At 38.7% G+C, this 13,225-nt stretch overlaps 1 protein-coding gene across 3 annotated transcripts in view; it reads left to right on the top strand.

Moving 5' to 3' along the window:
- The window catches only part of MACROD2 (mono-ADP ribosylhydrolase 2), a 905,745-nt gene that overhangs the window by 22,098 nt on the left and 870,422 nt on the right, over window positions 1-13,225 (top strand). For all 3 annotated transcript variants that reach the window (XM_030021604.1, XM_030021603.1, XM_030021602.1), the window contains exon 3: window positions 2,825-2,932. In XM_030021604.1, the coding sequence (XP_029877464.1) occupies window positions 2,825-2,932 (108 nt within the window). The remainder of the gene's footprint in view (window positions 1-2,824; window positions 2,933-13,225) is intronic.

Below are 13,225 nucleotides of genomic sequence, written 5' to 3'. Positions count from 1 at the left end.
TAATCTGAGAAGCAGTCAAAAATCTGTGTGGTGAAGGAAGAGATGGGAGACAAAGGTGGGAAGCGAGTTATTTGTCATGGGCAGGAATGACTTCACTGTCCCTGCCAAGATGACTAAATTGACTACAGGAGAAGAAAATATCCCAAATCAGATATCAGTTTTGACTTTGTTAGGAAATGTTGTCTGCCAGACCCAGAGATCTAACAGATGGCAAAAGAAAAACGGTTGTCCCTCCTACAACTATTTGTGTGATATTGGGATTACTTTTGTAATCAGCAGCATGTTAGTAGACTTGTTGAGTGTCTTTGTGGACGAGACTTGGCTCTCTACGACTTCTGTCAGTGTTGAGCATCCTTCTGTAACAACCAGAACGAAATAAAGTGCAAGCTCAAATCCTCTGTTAAATTAGACTTTTATTGAAAGAAATGAGGGTAATCTATCAAAGATGTACAAGGCAGCATATGCTTTTACTGCTGAACTGTATTAAAGATAGTGGTGATCAGGGCTCTTCCAAGAACTGTGGGGCAGGTAAGGGGCTTGTTGAAGAGGATGTGGTAGACCATATAGGAGTGGGGTGTGTTTTGGTTGGGTTTTTGGTCTCCTTTTTTTTTTTTTTTTTTTTTCCTCATGAGGCAGTGACTTTATTAATGCATTTCTGTGGGGAAGGAGTCTCAGGAGAACCACACTCAAGTATATTCAGTACTTGCAAAGAGTGAGAACTAGAGGCAAACTTGTGAAGGCTGTGGAGGATAGAAATTTGGGAGGCAGTGCCAGGTTGTGCAACATCGTGTTGTGTGTCACCCTACAGAGTTAGGTGACCTTACTGGTGAATTGACTGAGGGACATGTCTGCTTTCCCTCAGACTCGGAAATTAGCGATAATGAGAATTAGCTTTTTTTATTGTGTGGTGTCTTCATGGTTCTTCCTGGTGGATTTTTTTTTTTTTGGTATTTGTTTTTGTATCGTATTCGCACAGATACTGTAGTGTCCAAGCTGTACTCTCTATTTAAATTTAAATGGTTTTAGTTTGAAGAATTCAATGTGTTTTGATTTGATGTTAGGTAGTGTTGCAGTAACTCGGGCAGAAGTGGGAGGGGGAGGATGATGGTGTGCATTTTAAATTTGGCAGAGCTCCAGTAGGATGCTCACTGGGGAGGGATGGGGAAAACAACTGTCCTACTTGCTGGGAGAATGCAGTTAACATGAAAGCAGATAATAAATTAGGCTCTAAATTGGTCACAGAGGCTGATTTTTATTTTAACACAGCTCAACAGCTAACTGCAATGGTTATCTTCTGTGGAAAAATGGTTGAATAGTATGACTTTTAGGTTAGAGTGATACAAGGTTCTTATTATGATAATAGAAACTGGCTACCTTTCACAGAAACACTCTTTGCTTTGGTTAAGGCACTGAGGGTGATCTGGTGGCAGTGGAATAGTAGCTTTAGGAGCCACATACAGAAACTGAACTCCTGAATATGCACACTTGGATACAAGACTACCTTTATGCTAATGTATGTCATAGTGGCAAGATATCTTTTGCTGGAGCATGTGATAGCTGATTTAAAGTAGAACTGAGTGAGACTAGTTAATTTGGAGTGGTTGAGAGAAACGATTTCTGATACCAGTCATTTGTGCTGAATTAGAAGACCAAGATCTGAAATAAATGCAACTTTCTTATTTCTACTTGTGGTTGCTTGTAATGCTGACAAATTTGAGCAGGTATACTTGAATTGGTGGAAATTGATTAAAATGAAGGTCAGTGTAAATACTGAAAGGCCAAACTTGTTTGGACTGCTTCTACCTTCTCTCTAAATCTTCCCTTGAGATTTTTTTACTTACAAATAAATTTCACTTGTTCTGAAGATTTGGAACTGTTTCCCACTTAAATTGTCACCTTAGCAATTCAGTTCTATTTCTGGCCAATATATAAGCTCAAGCCTCTTGAGATGCTTGACTTGTGTTGGAAAGAATTGATTTAAAAAAAAAAATCAGTTAAGCAGTCTTTTTTTTCCTCTTCTTAGTTATTTGCTAATGATGTGGATGGCTAATAACGCAAGACTAGGTTAAGCTTTTGGCCAATATGTGTTTGTAGAAGTGATTGGGGTAACTGAACTGTTATATAGATTGAGTATGATGCAAATGAACTGAATTGGTGATGGAGAAATTAAGAGTTTAGCAGAATAAGGGACCTATTATAACATTGTTTAGTAACAAATCTTTTGAAAGCTAATGTATGTTGTGTCTTCATGCCCCCTTCTAGTTGAGCAATTTCAGGTAGCAAAGCCAAGTTTGTATTTGCTGGTGGCTTTGTGTTTTTCTTCTCCCTACTACCTGCTGCCAGGGCTAGTTCTGAATTTTGGGGCCGTTGGCAAACGGCATGCTTGTGTGTTGTTGTGCACATTTGGAATAATTCTGGGTTGGATAAACTATTGCTTCAGTAGGAGGATTATCTTAACTAATTCTTAATTTTTTTTTTTGTAGGTTGCAGTCTTGTGGTTACCAAAGAAAATTCTTTGATGGATCTAGCTCTAAAAAATGTGTATATTTATACAGTTTTTAAATCAAATGGTATGTGGGCAAGGAATCAGTGCTTCGCAGTAGCTTGTATTTGAAAAAAAAAAAAAAAAGAAAAGCATGTAGTGTGTTTTAGGGAAATGCTGGTATCTTTGTGGGTTACCGGTGCCCTCTCGAGGCAAAACTGAAAGATGCTGCAGTCTGACAGCAATAGTGTAACTGGAACTGCTGATGCCTGCTCTGGACTTGTAAACAGAGATCTCAGACTGATGTTTGTAACCAGGTTTTACTGCTTTCTTGCTTTGTAGGTGAAAATGCTAAAGAAGATCTGCAAGGGAAGAAAAGTCTGAGTGAGAAAGTTTCCCTATATAGAGGTGACATTACGCTGCTTGAGGTTGATGCCATCGTTAATGCTGGTAGGTGGTTAAATGTTTTACATTGTTATGCCTTCAAAATCCTTTATAGTGCCATGTAACGAGTTTGAACTTTGAAAAGTTGCATAAAATTGGTATGTCCTGTGGAAATCTTTTGGAAACGACATATTTTTTCCCCAACTTTTCTATATTGCCTATGTTCATCCTGTGTGCCTTTACTGTGACAAGGATTATTGTGAAACTTTAATAGCATGGTCACCAAGAAAAGAATAATGATCTTGTATCCATCTTTTGACCTAACTTGAACAGCTGAGACTTCACACTTGACATTGTAGAAGGCTGAATTTTGATACTAAGCTACTGCAGTACATTCCAGTCTGTTTTTATAAATCAAGCCATTTGTGGGCTAGGTAATGTGAAAACCTCAACAATAAGCTGATAGGAAAACTGAATTTCTGTTTTATGTGGCTTGAATATTTGCTGTCTTGTAGGGAGATTGTATCTTTCAGTTTTTTGGTTGTGACCTACAGAGTTCTAAGTAGTATCATAGAATAGGTTGGAAGGGACATTTAAAGGTCATCTAGTCCAACCCCCCCTGTAATGAGCAGGGACATCTTCAACTAGATCAGGGTGCTCAGAGCCCTGTCCAACCTGACCTTGAATGTTTCCAGGGATGGGATTAGTTTTAGTACCTCTTCTCACTTAGTGACCATGTCTCCATGTATGCAACTGAGGTGAAGAAGTGCGCGTAGCATCCTCTTGTGACAGAAGAGGAGGGGGGAAATGCCTATGCAATTTCGTTGTGCATTGGGTTATAATAAGCTAATTTGGCTTGCTGGGAAAAACTATGGGAAGATTCCCCCCTGCACACATGCCCCAGCCAAATCTTGCCTGCACTCCCCACCCTGAAAAGAGTATGTTTTGTGTGTCTTGAGGCTGGAAATCATTTTCCCCCTAGTATTTGGCTGGTGTTGTCCTTAACTGTTAGGAGTATTGATTCATTTTCAAGAACTAATTTTTGGTATTAGTCATTTTTTGGAAGGAAACATACTGCAGTATCTTTTCTGTGGTGGAATAAAGTGCAGAGATTCCCAAGGCTGTGCTGGCCAAAATGAAAAAGCTGTGTGGAGATACTGGCTCACATCTGTAAAGAGTACAGAAATACTTGCTCGTACAGTGTAGAACTTAGTGAACAGACTCTCTTGGATTGTTTGACGTTGTTTCTCTCTGCCTAACTCCCCATTTCACAGTGGAGACATGCTACTGGGTTTTGTGGAGTACAGGTAGAATCCAGTTATCTCAAAATGCTTTTTTGCACTCCAGTAAGTGATGAGGATGGTATTTCCATGCAGAAGTTTTTTTAATTAAAATCTTCTAGTTTACTGATGTACAAAAGCCTTTCCAAATTACAGACAAACAATACAGTAGCATCCGTGTAGTAACATGAACCTCTCCTCACTGTGTTGGCAAAGCCTCTGAAGCTTTAATCTTTTAATTTTTTTCCCCCTGATTCTTTCAAGATGACATTTCCAGTAGTGCTCTTGCTGACTTCCTTACTTTATTACTCTACAGTAAGTCAATATTAGCATACTTCTCTTGATTTATATTTAGATTCTCTTTGTTCCTAGGTCTCCCTTGAATTACAGGCTGGAACTGGTTGCAGGTTAGCTTCAGAATGGGAATACTTTGCTTTTCTTGATTTAAAGGAGTTTTCTCCCTTTCTCTTGAAATGTCCAAAAAACTATATCCCAGGCTGTCAATGACATTATCTATTTGTAAACTTGCCTGCCATCCTGGTAAGGAATTCCTCTATCAGAGTAGAAATAAAAAATAGAACCCAATTAAAATCAACACATATTAATGTGTAATTTTGAGAAAAGGATTAAAGATCACTCAAAACCACGTGGTAAAACTGAGGTTCCAAGACCTAAAGAGGGACATAAGACTCTTCAAGTATCTTGAAGGCTATTTGGCAAAAAGAAAGAAGTTGTTTCTACTGATGTCTTTTGTAAGTAATTTAAAGAGGAGTTGGATTTGGCCTTGATGAGAGATTCAGATTAGATGTTGGCAAAACTACTTATAGGAAGGGACAGGGATACTTTGCAGTATCACGCTGATGTGTAGCAGCAGTCCTAGGTCAGGACATTGGTATGGGTCAGTTTTGGAGATTCTTCTAGCCATTTCCTTCTCTAATATTTTATAGTTCCTGAACTGCATAATATATTAACTACTATAAATTGCTAATATGCTTAGATTAAAATACTATCCTATAGTTACCTTGAAAAAATCAAATATTCTTTATATGTCAAAATGCAGTAATTAAATTTTAAGTGTAAGCCTTTGATTTGTTCATGGTTTCAGTGTCACTTTTTCTTTTGAAGTTAAACCTTTTAAACTTATTGTGGAGGATAGCTGGAAAGCTAAACGAGGAGGATGTTTTGGTTCAAGTACTATATTATTTTTTTTTAAATCAAACAGAAAAGTTTCAGTGAAATTGTAGTGTCTCCTGGATGGTGTCTAAAAACGTGTTTCTGCACTCTATGACGCTTTTGCAAAGAACTCCATTGTTTTTCCTTCTGCAGTTAAAATTATCCAAGCCTTAAAGAGAGAAAGCAAAAAGTAGTCATGTCCTGTTTCTCTTTTGGAAAGCTCCATCTTGCAGACATTCTTATGGTCTAACTAACTGACTAACACAATCCCCACAACATCAGCTTCTGTCTGTAAGTTGAATAAAATGCAGCCCATCGAACATGGAATAGGAGACAGACTTTTTAGAGGTAAATCTGTGCAAGTTCTTTTCATACTTGAAGCCTTTTGGCTACCCCAGATGTTAATGATTGACACCCTTCCTATCCCAGGGCATGCAACTGGCAGGGGTAAGAAGGGAAGAGACCCTACTGAGACTTTCTGTCTGAATTCAGGAATTCCATTAACTACCTCCTGTAATAAATAGTTTAATACACAGCAAGTCATACACAAAGCAACAGGAAGATACTTACAGTTTGAATTTTAATTTACATTGACTTACAGAAACAACATAATATGCCTTCAGTAAAGGGAATAGTTTGGCAAATTCTGGGACCATGGAAGGGTGCTGCGTGGTTCAAATTGTCTCCAGATTTGGATACAAGCATATTAGCAAAAAAATTTGTATTTTCCAATACCTGCCTGTGAGGGATAAATGAGACACAAATGGATTTACTTGATTAAACAGGGGTGTGAGAATATGTGCAGTAATTTGCTTATAGCGCTGACTTCATGCTGTGGTGCTCTCCTTTGGGTAACCAGACAACGACGTGACTCTTTGGAGTATGGCCAGGTTTATTTCTGAGCTGTACTATACAAATGCTTCTGTTAAATTTAGTAGCTTACCTTATGATCTGAATTCTGTTTCCCCTTTGACTTTCTCACATATAAAGGAGACAAAGTGATAACTGAATTTGTTTTGTTAGGCTAACAAAGGTGTTAATGGTGATCTTATGCAGCTAAATACTGAGATATCACTGACAAGCACTGCTACAAAAGGATCCCTTTTCTCCTAGACTTTAACAAACTGAATGTTACTTACTTCCCCAAAGTGTTTTACAAATATTTTATGCTAAAAGAGGACAACTACGGAAACAGTGGAAGTAGAAGTTTGTGTCTTTGCCTATTGTCAAAGCCATTGGATCATTACAGTCACTCTGAAATAATTCATGATCAGAGTGAGGATCTATTTTCTGGCTGCTGAAGAGAGTGAGAGTTAACCTAAGATGCGTTGTGATGGAGAAGGTAGCTGAAGAAGTGAGCTGATACACCATTTTGCAAAAATCGATGTCAATTATCTACCCCTGTAAATGTGTTTATCCTTCCAGAATGGTTCCCTAAAACTTCCTTGCTACTGATTGAATTGCAGACAGGTATTAGTTTAACTTGATGTTTTGCCTAAGGTGCCCTGTTATGTTAATTTCCTTCCCCTCCTTTTTTTAAGGATTTGGGTAAGATTTGTACCAAAAAAATCTTATTTTTACTCCTATATCCTTTTCTGTTCTTTCAGTATTACACTCTTAAGAATGTGAAGAGGCTGTCCCTGAGGCAGGTACTTAGTGCATAAATTCATGATAACTGCCCTTTTTAACAAATTAAATATTCCTGGATGTCCCTTCATCCTGATGTCAAAAGTGTTTCAACCACCTGGAAGCTAGATAACCACAATTAGCCAACTTCCAAATAACCCGTGGGAACTGAGTTCAGAGTGCGTGTGAGTATTTAGGGAAGGGAGAGGGAGGTTGTTTAGTCCCTCTGCCCCTTTCCTCTCAGCTGTAACACATATTTTATTCATACTGCTGGCATTTCCTGATAGAAAACATTTCTGTGGGCCGAATGGGCTATGTGAGAAAAAGCGTTTCAGACAATATTGGAATACTAAAGCCACAAAATGTGTAATGCCACCCCTACTGCTTCGCCAGCTCCCTCTACCTTAATGTTTTTGAGCTGCTTTCTCCAAGGTATGATATGGATTTAGGGAGCAAGTCTTTCCACTGCTGGTTAATTTAGCAGCAGTCCAAAATAAGTGGTGTATGTCCTGCGTTGTGACTCTAAAAAATGTTTCCCTCTGAGTCTGCTTGCCTGTTGCCTCTGCTTATTTAAAGTCTGGATGGTATGACATGATGGTCTTCGTGGCTTAGGTGTGCCTGATGTAGCAACACTGGTGCTGACTGAAGTTTTCAGGGCCTAATGAAAAAACAAAAAGGATTAGTCCACCAGTCATGGAGCTTATTCTTCTTGCTTCTAGGCTTCTTCAAGTATGTTGTTTTTATAGAGCAGCCAATCCTAAATACAGAAATAAGCAGTAAAAGCCTCAGTAAGATTTGAAAAATAAATTGTGCCGTATTTATGGTACCAGCTAAGCAGTAAATACTAAATTTCCTTTGCATTTTCAATGAAAATAGGGAAAAATATGTTGCTATTCGTATCATATGCAGTAACTTTTAAATCTGAAGTAGATAAAGGAGTTGCATTTATGGAGTGAGTGTGTATGTATGTCTATGTACCTGATACACCTTAAGCAGCAGTTGACCACTGCTGACCTCTGGTATTTCTTCACTTCTTACTTGTTAATAAATCATATTGGCCCAGTTCTAAGATAAAAAGGCATGTACTAATGTGCTTGTGAGTGAGTTTTTACTAGGAGTAAGATTGAGGGGAAAAGATTGTGGGGAAAAGGAGGACGATGACTTGCAGAACACTAGAAGAAATGTTACTTCTTAGCTTTGAAGAATATTACTAGATATCTGTACAAAAGTATGGTACTGAGAACAGAAACCTTTAATCTACAGGAAAAAGGAAGGTGATCAGTTCTGTTCAAGTAGGTATTTCTGGCAATAAGTTTACAGCATTGCTTTGAAATTAGCAATTAGACAGTTGCTACAGTTGTAGCAACTAGGTGGCTCCCTTTAAACAGTACTTGAGTGCTGGAATCCTTTCTAATCCTCCCAAATCTGGGAGGATTAACTATCACTTTTTAAAGGGAATATTTTTTCCATATGAGAAAACAAGTGGAGAGTAAAATCTTACTCTGATAAATAGTGAAAAGAGTTAGTGAAGAAAATAAGTAAACAATTTTTTATATCCCTTTTTTACTAATCTCTGATGCTGGAATGTTGTTACTGAACCTCATACTCTTCAAGAAGAGGCTTCGTCTACAGGAAACCATCTACATATCTGCAGTGAGTCACTTTGGCTGGGGATGCTGGTTTGGCAGACACACTGCACAGGTTTCTTCGCTTCCTTGGCATATTCTGCAGCACTAGCCGAGTGAAGGTACGCAGAGGGGAGGATCTCTTGGTTGCTTTAAGAGGCAAGGGTGTTTTCAGGTAGTGAATTACATTTGAGTCTTTTTAACAGGTTTGTAAGAGTTTGAAATGCTTGTCCTGCTTTACCTCCCTGTCCCAGTACTGGAAGCATGTGGAATTGGAAAATGTTTTGTTTCGAATATGCTGTGTTTGCTTTGCTTGTTGCAGGACTGGTTTCGACTGGAGCCTCTGCATGACTTGACTTAAAGGATGAAATCGCCATTTTCGTAATAAGTTTCAACTTTCCCTAATGACATATGCCTTTCCTCCCTCAGGCTTCTGACTTTATGACTGTGTTTAAGTATTTTAGTGTAACACCAATATCTTTCTCAGTTTTCTTAACTGGACATAGCAACAGATTTTCTTCTGGACTCTTCTTTTCCTGGCCTTGAACTTGAAGTACAATCTCATTGTTTAAATTCGAGGCATCCCGTTTTTCTCAAGTTCAAAATTACACATCAAGGTAGAAGTACTATGTATTGAAACTGGGAACTGAATAGATTATCAGTGAATTATGCTTAAACGAGTGTGTAAGTATAGATAGTGGCTGAACTATGCCTTTCCACATAAACAGCTTGTTAATGTGCAATCAGTCACTGCAGTTGCCTTGAACTTGGTGCTTAATGAACAGGTGGGAAAAAGGATGGATTCTAATCTGGAACAGATCTGACATCAGGCAATTTCACTGATTGCTAATCCATTTCATTTGGCAACTTAATTTATCGCACACAATTTTTATCTTGTAGCTTCTGAAGTAGAAATTACTTTAGAAGTGGCCTGAGTATTACGAAGGTATTTGAGTTAGTTGCTGGGCCTGAGCTAGTATTGTGTATATACTTACTCTCCCTCTTTTTATTTTACAGTGACTGATAGTTCTTACTCTGGAGCTTATTTGAAATTATTCTTCAGCTCTTCATTCACTATAAAAATAAGTCCCTTAACTCAAATGTTCCTGCTATTGAAAGTGGAATCAACAAAACATAAAATCTGCCCTTATGTTGCTTGTAGGATTTTTGCATGGGATTTTCGCATTTATTAACTAACATAGATTTTGTGGGGGTTTTGTGTTCTCCCCCCACCCCCAACTGAGCTAAACACAAATGGTTGCTTATGCTGCCAGCTTCTTAGTGAGTTTGGTGTCTAGTAGCATGCTTTGTAAGCATGTTTTGAATGTTTTATCTCCAGTGTACAGATAGGGAAACTGAAAACTTGTATTGAAATCACTTGCATGGAGTCATCTGGCATCTGCCTATGTAACTTAGACTGTTGTAATTTCCTCTAGGAATAGAAGCAATAATGTTAACAAATTGTTGTTAATTTGGTTTTCATCTTTAGTGTGAGCAGACTGTGGTCTTAATCAAAGGTTTCTCAAGTTAATTTACAGTCAGTGCAATTACACTTGTGTGTAAAGCCCCAGACTAATTTATATATAGTCCCCACTTACTCATCGGAAAAGTTAATGTTAATAGTTGAGGGAATTGGTCATTCTCAATCATGACATCTGTGAGTGAGTTTATTACTACTTTCTGTGGAAAATACTTTAAGTGTGTCTGGTAAGTAGTAGATATGGTTAAACTTACCCTCTGCTTTTGGTCTAATCTGGTATCAATGTAGTTCTTCCCTTTAGTGTGATACTCATTCGGATGAAAACTAAAACTCTGTGTAAAGTGACAGTGATCAAGAGAATGAAACCAAAGAAAAGTACAGCTAGATGTGCAGTTTAATTTAGGTGGACTACTTTAGCTGCTGTCTCAGTCAAACACCATTTGCTTTAAGGATGTGGCAAAGAATTAAGACTGAGGAGACCAACTCAGAATTGTACTGTAGCAAGGATGGTCACAATATACTTTGAAAATACCTCAGGTGTAATTAGTATAATTCAAAACTTAAGAACAAAAAAAGAAATGATTGGCAGTGCTGCAGACACATGGCAGGAATGAACTTTTTTCCTTGTTCTGGGGTGCTTTGGGAGGGGAAAATTAATTGTGGTGAAGTGTTTTCAGTATGCCAGTATATTCTACCAGTGTACTTACAGCTGTGTCGCTTAGCTAACGGAGATGGCTTCTGGGTGGGTCTGTGCCTCGGCCATGGGCCTGGACGTTATCCTGCCAAATCGTGTTGTGCCTGAGAGTCTCAGGTGATGGAATGAAGACCTAAACCTTGCATGCCTACAAGGAAAGCTTTGCTGATCAGCCTGCTGTGTGACCAGATTCTGCAAATAGATAGGCACTTCAAGTTAACAAGCAGTGGGATGTAAGTGTTCAATGACTTAATGAGAAGCCATAAAAAAGGCAGTAGAGAAAAATAAATACACTTTCCATTGGAACAATGCACTCAAAAGGCTCCTTAAACTAACAGATTGTGGACTGAGGCACCAGATGCACAACAAGTTGAGGTTCATAGCAATGCTATTTGACCTTGCGTGTTATTCTATGCTGGCCTAGAAGCCTGAGAAGAATGAGATGAGGGTGCAGGTTATCTAAGTGTAATACCTAAATACCTAAAACAGGTTGCCCAGAGAAGTTGTGGATGCCCCATCATTGGAAGTGTTCGAGGTGAGGCTGGATGGGACTTAGAGCAACCTGATGTAGTGAAAGATGTCCCTGACCATGGTAGGGGGGTTGAACTAGATGATCTTTGGAGGTTCAATCCAAATTCCCTTCCAATCCAAACCATTCTGTGATTCTATGAAATACCCTGGCACAAAGTTATATGGTCAACTGTCTCCTCTGACTGGATTCGGTATAGTCTAGTAGTCTTCTGAGAATCTAACATAAAAAGGGCAAGGTGGACATTATAGTAGCCTAATCTAACCTGATGTTCTATGGTACATGGATTTCTTTAACAATCTGGTCTTCATCAGTGTTGATGCTTTCAGGCCACTGTCTGTTTTACCTAGAGCAATATGTACTCCTTATTTCTTTGTGCATTCATTGTCGAACCCATTTATTGTGTCTGATTATTTCTAGGCATCCTGGGGCAATAATTGTCTATATAAACCATGTGCTGCTGATATTTTTGTTCATTAAAAAAAACAACCCAAATGCCAACTGCTTAGGAGCTTTATGAATACAAATAAAACATTTCAAGAAACTTTGACATTTTCCAGTGTAGGGGGAGAATGGGTGGGAGTCGAGGACACTACTTGCATTATCTGTGACTTGTCAGGTTTGGAAGTAACTCATTGTATTGCGGTGTTTGTGCTTTCACTTGGTCTCTTTGCTTCTCAGGTTTGTGCTTGGCCACTCAAACTTATCCTATTTTATCTCCCTAAAACCAGGGACTGTATGTGTTGCAAGCAGGGCAGTCAGAGCTGCGTGGGCTCTGCTGGAGATCCAGGTTCCTAGCAGTGTTCACGAATTAAGGGGAATAGTAACAGGCTGTGAGATGTTAGGCCTTTCACTGTATCATCTTCTCTTTTAACGTTTCTGTCCTCTGACACTGCTTAATTTTATCCTTTGTAGTTTGAGTGGGTGGTAACTTAAAATCCTTGTTCCTGTTAGCAGAACTTCTTTCCTGTATTCCAGGACTCTAACATGGACTTTAACCATCAGACCAATGTGATTATTGATCCTTGATGCCATGGTTACCCTGGACCTTTTTTGTGTGTGCCCTTTCTAGAGAAAACTAGCAACATACAGGCAAAACACGTGCCAAGTTGAATTTCTTGAAAGTCTTTAACTTCCCACGGTCGAGAAGTGCGAGGTGGTGTGGGATGTCATGAATGCTTTCTGACAGCAGGTGGCAATAGTGCCACTGTTATTGTGAAACCATTTTTTGCCTGTATACCTTAATTTTACTAGACATAAAATCAGTAATGACTTAAGCAGAGGAAACAAAATGCATGTATTCTAGGAGTGCTTGTTGGATAGGCCATTGATATGGCTCGTACTTATTAAATGTGTACTCCATTTCATCATGTGTGTTTAGTGTGTGTTTGAAATAGAACAGGAGACAGACATGGTTTGGAAGAACTGTAAGCATCTGTTTTACTTCACAGAGGAAAATATTTAGGAAGGACCTTGCTATAAGCCTGTCTCATCCTACATTTGACAGTGCAACTGTCATCTTGAGTGCACTGATGGAGCAGTGTGGTGTGAGAAACTGCTCAAGGATGGCTTGAACAATTATGCTTCGTTTCATAATATTAAATCCACTTTTAATCAGGACTTGTGGGAGATTACCCAAAGGATTGTGGGGGTTTTTTTAAGCCAATAGTTGCAACAGTATGTTCTCAGTCAAGATAGGCTTGCAACATGGTATTTTTTTTTTTCAAGCTTTTGCATTTTACAAAATACAAACCGGTCAAGCTTCTAGTAATTGTGAAGTGTTAGGACACAAAAGAGAAGACTTCTTTGAAGTCTCCTCTCTCTGCAATACCTACGAAATCTTGGCAGCAGATGGTCAGCTGGTAGGCTGAGATTATTCATGTAGTGTTAATATTCATACTTCTCTGGATGTATGATTGCTCTTTCCTACCTTTATGTTGTAACGATAAACA

The sequence above is a fragment of the Aquila chrysaetos genome, chromosome 8 (genome assembly GCF_900496995.4).
Source record: "Aquila chrysaetos chrysaetos chromosome 8, bAquChr1.4, whole genome shotgun sequence".
NCBI lineage: Eukaryota > Metazoa > Chordata > Aves > Accipitriformes > Accipitridae > Aquila > Aquila chrysaetos.
This window is presented reverse-complemented; position numbering and strand designations above follow the sequence as displayed.